Source organism: Panthera tigris, chromosome A3, assembly GCF_018350195.1.
Source record: "Panthera tigris isolate Pti1 chromosome A3, P.tigris_Pti1_mat1.1, whole genome shotgun sequence".
Classification (NCBI taxonomy): Eukaryota; Metazoa; Chordata; class Mammalia; order Carnivora; family Felidae; genus Panthera; species Panthera tigris.
Genome location: NC_056662.1, coordinates 26,686,983 through 26,699,058, shown reverse-complemented (window position 1 = coordinate 26,699,058; position 12,076 = coordinate 26,686,983). Strand labels below are relative to the sequence as shown.

At 47.4% G+C, this 12,076-nt stretch overlaps 1 protein-coding gene across 2 annotated transcripts in view; it reads left to right on the top strand.

Annotated features, from left to right (window-relative positions):
* Positions 1-12,076, top strand: part of TTLL9 (tubulin tyrosine ligase like 9) — a 41,471-nt gene that overhangs the window by 2,079 nt on the left and 27,316 nt on the right. For both annotated transcript variants that reach the window (XM_042980671.1, XM_042980670.1), the window contains exons 2-5: positions 1,144-1,187; positions 7,641-7,733; positions 9,831-9,942; positions 10,709-10,894. In XM_042980671.1, coding sequence (XP_042836605.1) covers positions 1,144-1,187; positions 7,641-7,733; positions 9,831-9,942; positions 10,709-10,894 — 435 coding nt within the window. The remainder of the gene's footprint in view (positions 1-1,143; positions 1,188-7,640; positions 7,734-9,830; positions 9,943-10,708; positions 10,895-12,076) is intronic.

Genomic DNA, 12,076 nt, shown 5'->3' with positions numbered 1-12,076 from the left:
GATGGCCCCCAAGATTCCCACCCCTTATGGACACACCTTTTGTAATTCCCTCCCCTTGAGTGTGGGTGGAGTCTATGAATTTGATGGGATAGTTACTACCGTGATTGTTACTGTGCATGGCATAGGACTCTATCGTGGCTGACTTGGAGAGGAAAGGGTTGGAAGTCAGAGAAATGAGCTCCTGCTGGCCTGGAAGAAAGCAAACATCCATGTTGTGAACTGCCTAGGGGGTTATGTTGAAAGGAACTGCATGGCCTCTAGTTGCTGAGAGCAGACCCCAGTCGACAGCTAGCAAGTAAACAGAGACCTCAGTCCTGCAGCCCCAAACAACTGAATTCTGACAACAATCTGGATGGTCTTGGAAAAGGACCCCGAGCCCTGGATGAGAAACGTAACGCAGGCCATCACCTTGGCTGTAGCCCTGTGAGACCTGGGCAGAGGATCCAGCTAAGCTACTCCTGGCCAGCGGAAACTGCAAGACATAAATTTATGCTGTTTTAAGCCACTAAGTTAGTGGTAATTTGTTATACAGTAATAGAAAACAAATGCAGATGACAAGTCTGTCTAAGCTACAGAAGTCATCCTGCACAAGGCCAATTTTGATTTCTTTCTCATACCTGCCGTTAGGGATCAGTCTTGCCAGGACTGAAGGCCAAACTGTTTTAGACGTGGTAGAAGCAAAGTAATACCCACTCTGCTTTGAGGATTTGAAAGGCCCATTTTGGATGCAAGAGATTAACTTTGCTCCGAGCCTTTGACTCAGTCCACTCCTGGATCGTGGATCTAATCAAACATGTTTCAGCTCCTTCTCACAGAGCCTGCTGAGCTCAGCCCTTAAAACTCAGCCCTCAAAACTGGGGTTGGACCTTTGGAGCGCTGAAAACTAGGTGTTCACTCTACTGGTCATGCTTGTGGAACAATCCTATGAGGTGGGCCCTTGAATACCTGAGGATTTATCCCAAGGACCAAGTTGCTGGGCACATATTGACCGATGTGAACTTGGCCAGGCAGGTCCTTCTTGTCTCAGCATCGGGCAATATTACATCGGATGGTTTCAGCATTTTAAGATCTGCGGTAAGTTGAGCTGGGAAGGCAGCGTGGATGTGCAGAACCAGTTACATCACTTTCCTTTTCTCATTACAGAATCAAAATTACAAGGGCCATGGATTATCAAAGGGAAAAGAGCGGTGAGTGGTCCCACGCAATCTAATAAACGCAGAACTAAATTCCTCCTCTCTCCTCCCTCCCACCCCCCTCCCTCCCTTCTTTCCTTCCTTCCTTCCCTTTTCCCATCTCTCCACCCCCTCTTCTTTGCTTCAGTAATGACAATGATAATAACAAACAATCACTGAGCACTTACCATGTGCCAGGCTAGTTGTTTTATCTCTTTGAATCTTTGCCACAGTCCTTTGAAGTAGATACTGCTATTGTGTCCATTTTATAGATGGGGAAACTGAAGCCCAGAGAGGCTAAGTAGGTAACTTGCTGAAGCCTGTAGGATCAGTTAGTGGCAGAGCTTGTTGGGCTCCAGGGCCCACGATGCCCAAAGCAGGAGGGAGCGGTGTGGACTTCGCTGGAGGTTTTTCGTGAGAAGTTAGAAGTTACACCACATACGCCGTGGCGCATATTTTCGATACTTCTGTTTCATTAGGTATTTCTATTCTTTCTAAAGTCACATCTGGCCATGTCACCACTGAGGAGGGTTTGTGTGGTCTCTGACCCCACCTCTCGTGCAGCGCCCATCGACTTTGCCTTCTTTCTGTACGTACTGAGAGACCTTTGCCACCAATTTCAAATCTCTTACTCTCTTCCACAGAGCAGCTCAGCTCTAGTCTGGGTCCTGACCCTAAACTTACACACCCACTCCCACCCCAGCCAAAAAAGGGCACTTCAGTTAACAGGGTCTATTTTATTGGGTCAGGCACCAATTAGAAATGTGTTTAGCTACAAGTAACAGGAAACCCAACTAATAGTAGCTTTAAACAAATTATATTTGCTTTCCTCATATAACGAAGAGTCAAGAGGGCGGGTGCAGAGTGGTTCAACGCTCTCAGAGCTAGCGTCTCTGTGATTGCCTTGACCTTTTCCCTCTGGACACTAAGTGGCTGCTACAGCTCCAGCCTTCATGTCATGATCAAGGGGGAAGGAGTGGCGAGGGAAGTCTCAAGCCACATTCCTTTCTTTCTTTCTTTCTTTCTTTCTTTCTTTCTTTCTTTCCTTCCTTCTTTCTTTCTTTCCTTCCTTCCTTCCTTCTTTCTTTTCTTTCTTTCTTTCCTTCTTTTCTTTCTTTCTTTCTTTTTCTTTCTTTTTCTTTCTTTCTTTCTTTCTTTCTTTCTTTCTTTCTTTCTTTCTTTCTTTCTTTCTATTTTTAAGGTTTATTTGTTTTTGAGAGAGACCAAAACAGCGTGAGCAGGGGAGAGGCAGAGAGAGAGGGAGAGAGAATCCAAAGCAGGCTCTGTGCTACCAGCACAGACCCCGATGTGGGGCTTGGACTCATGAAACTGAGATCATGACCTGAGCTAAAACCAAGGTTTGGTTGCTTAACCGACTGAGCCACCTAGGCACTCCATCTTTCTTTATTTTCATCAAAAGAACCAGTGCTTTCCAGGAACCCACCCTCTTTAGCCATCTTATGTTTTTATCTTACCAGAATCGTGTCGCCTGGACACCCCTAGCTGCATGAATGGTTAGGAATATAAGTTACATAAGTGACGTTATCGTGTTATTATTCTGCACCCTGCTTTTGTCACACAAAATTCTATTTTCAGTATTTATCCACGTTGGTGCACGTAGCTCTGGATGCATTTTGACTACTATCTGTGTTCCATTGTAAGCCACAAGTTATTTATCTGCTTCCTGTTGAGAGGTCTTCTGGCTGGGCCTTAGAATTGAATTAGAATTAGAAAGCACACCCTGAGACAAGGGTGTGTGAGCAAGTAGTTTATTTGGAAAGTTGGAAGGTGATTTCAGTAAGCATTGGCAGGGCAGGGGGGATGCGAGGCATCCAAGGGAAGGAAACCAATAAACGGGGCATTACAGACAGGTTATTGTGGTGGGCCGGTGGGGCTCAGTCCCACTGGGGTCCTAGGAGATAGTACAGAATACTGCAGACTCGTCCCCACTGAGTTTTGAGGAACTGGAGGACTTACCCATCAACTCCAGTCGTCATTAGTTGTATGCTGGTGTGGGAAGGGCACTTGGGACCTGCTTTAAGCACTGGTTGAACTGACTGCGTGCACAGGAATGGAGAATGTCCAAGGGACAAGGGTGGGCCACCAACCGTGTGCTGCAGGTTATTTCCGTACAAAATAGTAATAATTACAAACGAACATCCGTGTACATATAATGCCTAGGGTATCTATCTAGGGTATAGAGCTAGGATGGAATTGCTGGCCATAGACTATGTGCAAGTTCAGTTTCACTAAATACTGCCATGTGGTTCCCCAGAGTTCCTTCTACCAGTACAGGAAGAGTTTCCATTTTAGCACATTGTTGCCGAACTTGGACGTCTAGGTTTTTGCCAGTCTAATGTGCCTGAATGGTAACTGACAGTTTCAATCTGCCAGATTGCTCTCTAAAGATTTATCCGATTTACAGTTCCCTCAGCATTATAGGATAATTGTCATTTCTCTACATTCTTGTGAACACTTGGTATTTGTCTGATTTTAAACATTTCCCCCGATCTGATGGATATTAAAATTGGGTCTCTTCATTGTTTTGGATTCATGTTTAAATACTCCTTACTTTACTACTTTATAGCAGGGGTTCTTAAAATTTGAGCTCAAATTTTCTACTTCAAAATTATTGTGGACTCTTGTCAACTTTTATCATAAACACTTCGAAAATTAGAAATTTAAAATGATACATTTAAAAATTTTTATTAATTCATTTAGAAAGCAATAACGGACTCATTACCTGGTAGTGTAAATGATGCATTTTTACGAACTATAACCGTATTCTCCCTCCTCCAAATTTATTATGATGAGTAGTAAATGTTTGCACATCTTTGTGTATTTCTTTAATGTCTGGCTTAATAGACAACATTTGGCTTCCTGAACCTTCTGGATTCAATCTGTTGTGATATGTTGTTTTGGTTGAAGAAGAGGAAGGAAATCCAGCCTCACAAATGTATGTAGTTGGAAAAGGGAGGACTTTGTGTACCTCTGGAAGAGACTCGGAGACCCTGAGGACTACTTGGACCACCCACCAAGAACTGCTGTTTTAGGGAATTACAAAACGCATCCTTAACTCATCACTGTCTAATGTGAATCAGTATTATACCACTTTGTGCACAATGGAAGAACCTTAGAACAGCTTGCTCTGTTTACTCCCCTCTGGTCCTTTGTGCTGTTATTTTTGTCATGTATTTAAAAAAAATTGTTAATGTTTCTTTTTGAGAGAGAGACACACACAGAGCACGAGTGGGGGAGGGGCAGAGAGAGAGACACACACACAGAATCCGAAGCAGGTTCCAGGCTCTGAGCTGTCAGCACAGAGGTTGATGCAGGGCTCGAACCCACGAACCATGAGATCATGACCTGAGCCGAAGTCAGATGCTCAACCGACTGGCCACCCAGGTGCTCTGACTCTTTGCCATGTATTTAAACACTAAAGAAGGTGCTTCAGGGTCAAGGAAAATTATCCCTGATGGAGATTCAGATGTACCAAAATGGATATGTGAGTAGAAAGAGAGATCGATTGATTTTCCAGATGATGTGAAAATGTTAGGGTTTAGGAGCTAACAGTCAAGAAGGAATTCTTGAGACATCTTTGGTGCAAAAAGGTGGTTTATTAAGGCATGCCGACAGGATGTATGGGCAGGAAGAGCTGCACAGGGAGCGCCTGGGGTGGCTCAGTCAATTAAGCATCTGACTTTGACTCAGGCCATGATCTCAGGGTTTGTAGGTTCGAGCCCCACATCAGGCTCTATGCTGACAGCTCAGAGCCTGGAGCTTGCTTTGGAGTCTGTGTCTCCCTTTCTTTCTGCCCCTCCCCCACTTATACTCTCTCCCTCTCTCTCTCTCTCTCTCTCTCTCTCTCAAATATAAATAAACATTAAAAATTAAAAAAAAAAAACAAACAACAGATGCACTGGGGTTGTGAGGAGTGGCTGATTATATTGGGTTTGGGATAACGTAAGTCTCTAAGGAATTTGGAAGCAAGGTTTCCAGGACCTCGAGGGGCTAGCTGTTGTTAGGATACAGTCATTTACAACGGTCTAGTAAAACCTGAGTCATGAGACCCTTCAGATGGATGTCATTGGGCCATGTGTTTGGAGGACGATTGCTAACATATATCTTGGTTACGGAGGGCAGGGGGAGAGGTAGAGATAAGGGATTTTCTTTACAGGATCCTAGAGGTCAGGCTAATGTCAAGCTAAGGTTGCCTTTTATCTCTAGCAAAGTATTAACATGGAGGCAGTCGAGTTTCTGGAGGAAGGTCACTCTGTCTCAAGGACTTGTCAATGTGCTATAAGTGGTAAAGAAATTTAACTTTTTTTTTTTCTTTTGCCTTTGTTCTCCACTCCACAGAGACCGTAAGCCCTTTCTTCTGACCACTACTTAGGGTTAGGGGCCGATCATTTGATTCCTCCTAAAGCTGAGTGGAACATGGGTTGGGCCAAAGCTTTAATTACAGTGACTTGGCCCCAAGCCCAACCTCCTGTACTGCCATTTTGAGCCTTTGCCCCGGAAGGGGGTTGAACTACAGTTCAGTGTTTGTGTGTTTGTTTGTTTGTGGGTTGTTTTTTGGTTCATTTTTGGATTCGATCTGGCAGGGCTGCCAGAATGCCCACACCACATCATTGTGCAGGAGTATGGGTTTTCTCTCTGCTTTACTACGTTCTCTACTGCTTCTTTCTTACGCAAATTTGCCGCAATGTTGTTTTGGTTCGGTTCGGTCTGCTTTGGTTTCGGAATGGGACTCTTCCAGATTTTGATTTGTTTGGCCGCCCTCCCTCTTGTCCAAGCACAGCTGCTTTCTCCTGGTGACTGCTTCTCCGTGGCTGGCTCGTTCCTCCCCTTGCCCAAACTCAGACGCCCCCCCAGACCTGGACACCTGCTATAGCTCTCTGCTCCCCGCTAAGGGCTTTTTTCTCTCTGGAATCAGTTCAGGTTTTCTTTTGTCCGTTGCTCCCCACTAGCCCCATAGTCAAGTGTGCTGTTTAGTTTGCACATTTTCCCCCTCCCTGCTTCAGTAGGACTGAGAGTCTTTCGCATCCTCTTCTACTATAACCTGCGATGTTTTAATTTGCGTTTACTTGATTGTCGGGAAGGTTGAGAATCTTTTCTCGTGCTTACTGGTACGTTTCCCCTGCTATGAATTGCCTGTTCAATCCTTTAGGCATTTTTGTCTTTTTAAAAATGATTTGTCGAAGCTCATTATGTACTTGGTCCAAATGTCTTACAGATTGTAAGCATTACAAATATTTTGTCTTAATCTGTAGCCAGTCCTTTAAGCTTTATTCGTGGTGTATTTTGTTACAGAGTTCTGTTGTATATACAGAAAGGTGCATGCGTCGTAAGTTTATAGCTCAGTGAATTTTCGTCAACTTAATACACCCACATATCAGGAATCAGAACATCACCAACACTCCAGAAACCCCACTCATGCTCTCTTTCTATCATTCCCCCACAAAGGTAGCCATTACCCAGACTTCTAATGATGTGTTAATTTTTTTAATTAAATAGTTACTTTGAGATAATTGTAGATTTATATGCAGTTATAAGAAATAATATAGTGAGGGGTGCCTGGCTGGCTCAGTTGGTAAAGCATGTGACTCTTGATCTTAGGGCTGTGAGTTCAAGCCTCATGTTGGGTGAGGAGCCTACTTAAAAAAAAAAAAGTATAAGAAATAATATAGTGAGTTACCATGTGCCCTGTATTTGGTTTTCTCTAATGGTAACAGAGAATACAACTACAATGCAGTATCACAACCAGGATACTGACATCCATACAGTCAAGATAAGGAAAGTTCCCATCACCACTGATCCCTAATATGACCATTTTATGACCACATCCACTTCCTCCTCCTCCCTCTGCCTTCTTCCACAATCCCACCTCCCCCCTGTCCTTAACCCCAAGCAACTGCTAATCTGTTCTTCATTTTAATAACTTTGTCATTTCAAAAAGTCATATAGGGACACCTGGGTGGCTCAGTCAGTTAAGCGGAGAACTCTTGATTTTGGCTCAGGTCATGATCTCATAGTTTGTGGGCTGGAGCCTCGCGTCAGGCTCTGCGCTGACAATGAGGGGCCTGCTTGGGATTCTCTCTCTCCCTCTCTCCTTCTCTCTCTCTGCCACCCCCCTCCCCCACTTGCATGTGCGTGCATGCTCTTTCTCTCAAAAGAAAAGCTATATAAATGGACTTGTACAGTATATAAGAACGTTTTAGGATCGGCCTTTTTCACTCGGCATAATTCCCCAGAGATGCATGCAGGTTGAATGTACACATATTTCACTCCTTTTTATTGCTAAGTCAGTATTCCATGGCATGGATGGACCGCTATTTAACCATTCACCCACTGAAGGACATCTGGGTTGTTGCCAGCTTCGGGCTATTCTGGATAAAGCTGCTGTGAACATCCACGCACAGGTTTCTGCGTGACCCTGAGCGAGCGATCTGTCACCCTGTCTTGCAGAGAGCAGAGAGCTTCAATCCGATTCAAGACCACTCTCATGAATACTCTCATGGATGTCCTTCGCCACAGGCCGGGCTGGGTAGAAGTAAAGGAGTAAGACGCATCCCCACCCCCTGCCAATCTCGGCCCTCTTTCCCTTTGACTCACCAGGCCTTGTCTCCCTCTGTTTTCTCCCAGTTCCTGTGGGTGGCTACTGGGACTTGTCCCATTTGGCTGTGACAGGGACCAAAATTTATTTAGCACTCCGAGTGTATCAGGCACATTACAGACGACATCTCTGCCTTGTCTAAGTCTTAGAACCATCCAGCAAGATATGATTATGTTCAGAGGGATCAAGCCAATTGTTGGAGGTCACACAGCACATATGTGTCAGAGTGGGAGTTGCTCCCAGTTCAGTTGGACGCTTCAGTAGCCAGGGTCCTAGAGCTCTCTGGAGAATCAAGGAGTGCAGCCGTCACAAACTAGCTGGCTTGAATCCTCTAGGGATGGCAGGTCGAGGTCAAGGGCTGCTCGTCCCTGGCCACTTACTAGTCCTGTGACTTTGAACGAGTTACTTGACCCCTAAGCCTACATCTCTTCTATGGTGGGCCCTGGGGATGCTGAGATGAACAATGTCTGGCACATAGCAGGTGCTAATGTTAGTGAGGGCTAAGGTTGGGCTGCATATAACAGAGACCCAAAGCAAAAGAGGCTCTGACGGACCAGAAGTTTATTTATCTCTCCCACCAAAGTCCAGGTGTAGGAATTTCAGAGACGGCATAGAAATTTGGAGCCACCTGTTTCCGTCTTTCCATCCTGCCATCCCTTGAGTGAAGCCCTTCTCACGGTCTAAGGTGAAGCTCCAGTCTTGCATCCACAGGGCGAGCAGCAGTAGGTAGGAGGGAGACAAGAAAGTACACGCCCTGCCCTTGAAGGACACAGCCCAGAAGTCCCTCACGTTGGCCAGACTTAGCCTAGCTGCAAGAGAATCTGGAAAATGTAGCTTTTATTTTGGAAAATGTGGATTACATTTCCCCAGGTAAATGTTGGGAATTCTATTACTGTAGACAAAAGGGGGAGAATGGATAGGAGGGGGGAGGGCCACCAGCTGCCCTGACCTGGTGCTCAGTCAATGTTGTTGCATAACAATAGCTGAGCCCGTTAGACACTCTTTACTATAGCAGTTTACACGCCTGACCTCCGAATCGTCCAGCAAACCTTCTTCTGGGAGGTGCTATTATCATACCCATTTGCTGGAAAACGGGACACCTGGGCATGGAAGAGTAAAAAGTGCCATGTTGGAGGTCACTTGGCTTGTCAGGGCTTGGACTGCACCCAGTCGCTCTGTGTGCAGAGTCCCAGGTGCATCTCTACCCTCTCGGTGAATGAGGAAACAAATGAGCCAATGGATGAATCCGTGATTCCCACTGCCTGGTACTGGAGTCTAGTCTTCGGTTATTGCTGTAATTTTGTAACTTAAAAAAACAAAAACAAACAAAAAAACCATGTTGGAAGCAACGGTGGTGGCATTATTTTCTCTCCTGTCACATCCTTTTCAAGCACCTCCTCTCTGCACCCCAGCTCTGGCATCGGATTCGGTAGATTAGCCTGGGTAGGAATGCTGATGCTGCTGTGCCCTGGGCGAGCGAGGTTCTCCTCGACTGAGGGCTCCAGGGATGATTGTAGTCACCTCTTGAGGCTGTTCTGAGGACTCAGTGAGGGGAGGGCTTTGTGGACAAGGAAGGGCTTACAGATGTTATCGGGAGGCTCTGCTTGGTGATGTGGGCCGGGGGTGGCAACCCAGATGCTTCTAGAGCCCAGGCAGGTAACCTGATCAGGTGAGGCTGGCTGGTTGCCATGGGCCGTAGGCAGTGGTAGGTAGGGGCTGTGATCTGGAGAGGGTACGTCCCAACTTGGTGGCTGTTCCTCACTCCCGCCGACAGGTGCCAGGAGGCATCAGGACCCTGTGTGGCCGATACCCCGGTTGTTCAAAGGGAACCCAAAGGAAGCCGGCAGCCTGGATTTGTGTAGGAATATTTCTCCCGTTCTCACTCTGGCCTAGCGAAGCACACTGTGGGCAGGGCTGGCCCATGGCACCCCCTTGAGGCTCCTTATGAACCTTGCTTGTCCCTCAGGGGCACCTCCATGGGCCCCAGGCCCTCAGCAGTGCTGAGGTCCTTACCTCATGACCTTTGTTCCACCCACCCCCAGTGAAGGGGACTGGGATTTCTACTGGTGTGACGTCAGCTGGCTCCGGGAGAACTTTGACCACACCTACATGGACGAACACGTGCGGATCAGTCACTTCCGAAACCACTACGAGGTGAGCTGGGTGGGCTGGTGGTGGCGGGGGAAGGGGGGGCACTGAGTCGGCCACTTCATGTCACTGGATGTCGCAACGAGCAGGGGCTGGCACGGGAGTGCAAGGAGCAGAATGGAAAAGCGTAAGGGAGTTTGGGGTACATGCCAGGTGGGGAGCATGTGCACAAGATACACGATGGGCTAAAGGATGTGAGAGGGTAAGGATCTAATACCCGAGCAGCAGGCTATCTTGGGGTGGGGACTCAGGTCACAGGCTGGTGGGCATGTCAACACTACAGATGTGAGGGGCAGCCTGGCTTGGGGGGCAAGGGCCGCAGGAGCAGGATGCTTGAGCCATATGGTGATTTCAGGGAAGAGACAGATTGAGCAGTTGGGAGTCTAGAGCTGGGAGGGAGGTCCGGGAGGAATCAGATCACAAATCACACTGGAGGAGCCAAAGCTGCTGAGATTTGAAAAGGTTAGTGCAGCTTAGAAGTTAGCAACATGAACTTCGGAGTCAGACAGGCCTGGGTCAAGTCCTGGCTGTGCCTTCTGTTAGCTGGGTAGCTCTGGGCAATTGACTTAGCGTTTCTGAGCCTCAGTTTTCTTGCCTGTAAAGTGGGGATGGTTATAGAATAGCAGGCTCTCAAAGTTACTCTTACTGTTATTGCTACTTCGTGGGCCGAGAATGGAGGCTGTGGGAGGCAGTGTCGATGGCTGGGGCTGGGAGGTGGAGCAGGGCAGGGGGCACGAGCCCTAACAGCCTGTCCACCCATCCCGCCGCCCAGCTGACACGCAAGAACTACATGGTGAAGAACCTGAAGCGGTTCCGGAAGCAGCTGGAGCGCGAGGCAGGGAAGCTGGAGGCAGCCAAGTGCGACTTCTTCCCCAAAACCTTTGAGATGCCATGCGAGTACCACCTGTTCGTGGAAGAGTTCCGCAAAAACCCGGGGATCACCTGGATCATGAAGCCTGTGAGTGCCCGGTGCCCAGTCAGGGGACCAGAGGAAAGGGGCAGTGGGAGGGAGGGCTGCCCAGGCACCAGCAGGGATCCTTCATGGCAGAACCCCTGCCTGGGATTTCAGCCTTAGGTGCACCATCTGCCTCCCCAGAAGAGCTTTTTTTTTTTAAGTTTATTTATTTTTGACAGAGAGAGAGCGTGAGTGGGGGAGGGGCAGAGAGAGGGAGACACAGAATCCGAAGCAGGCTCCGGGCTCTGAGCTGTCAGCACAGAACCTGATGCGGGACTCAAACTCACAAACTGCGAGATCATGACCTGAGCCGAAGTCAGACATTTAACCGACTGAGCCACCCAGGTGCCCCTCCGCTGAAGAGCTTTGTCTCCTCTTTGCAGTGTTTGAACCCAGCAGCTATGACTGCTAGTACACAGTAGGTGCTCAATACATGTTTACTAGGTGGAAAAGTATCCTCAGGACACCAGGGCAGAGAATCCAGAGCCTTGCTGGAGCTCAGGTCCCCACCTCTCTTCCTGACATGAGAGAAAATGGTGGCAGTCAGGCCATGCCAAGCGCTTTGCCTGCATTACCTGATTCTCCAGATGGTCTTTGGGATGAGATATTACCTTACTTTATTTTATTTCATTTCATTTTTAAATATGTATTTATTTATTTTGAGAGAGAGAGTGTGTGTGCGCTTGCGTGAGAGCAGGGGGTGGAGGGAGAGGTAGAGAGAGAGAGGGAGAGACTCCCAAGCAGGATTGTCGTGGGGCTTGATCTCACAAACCATGAGATCATGACCTGAGCTGAAGTCAAGAGTCAGACGCTTAACCCGACTGAGCCACCCAGGCGCCCCAATATTACCTTGGTTTATAGATGAGGAGACTGCGACCCATTTATTCAAGCATTCCACAATGTTTACCGAGCGCTGGCTACATGCCAGGCATAGAAGTAGGTGCTAGGGACACAGCCCTCAGCAAATTGGAAGTGGGTCTCTACCTTCCTTGAGTGCAGACGATACAGAAGATACCTGTGTGAGTACGGTTGTTCTAAGTGACACTAGAGAGGAAACAGTAGGAGGTTCCCTGCTGCCCAGCAGGCTTTTCTGAAGGGAGATTGGGCTCCAAGGTCAAATCCCTTAGTTTAAATACTGCCTGTACCACTTCCTTGCTGTGTGACCTCAGACAGGTTACTTAACTT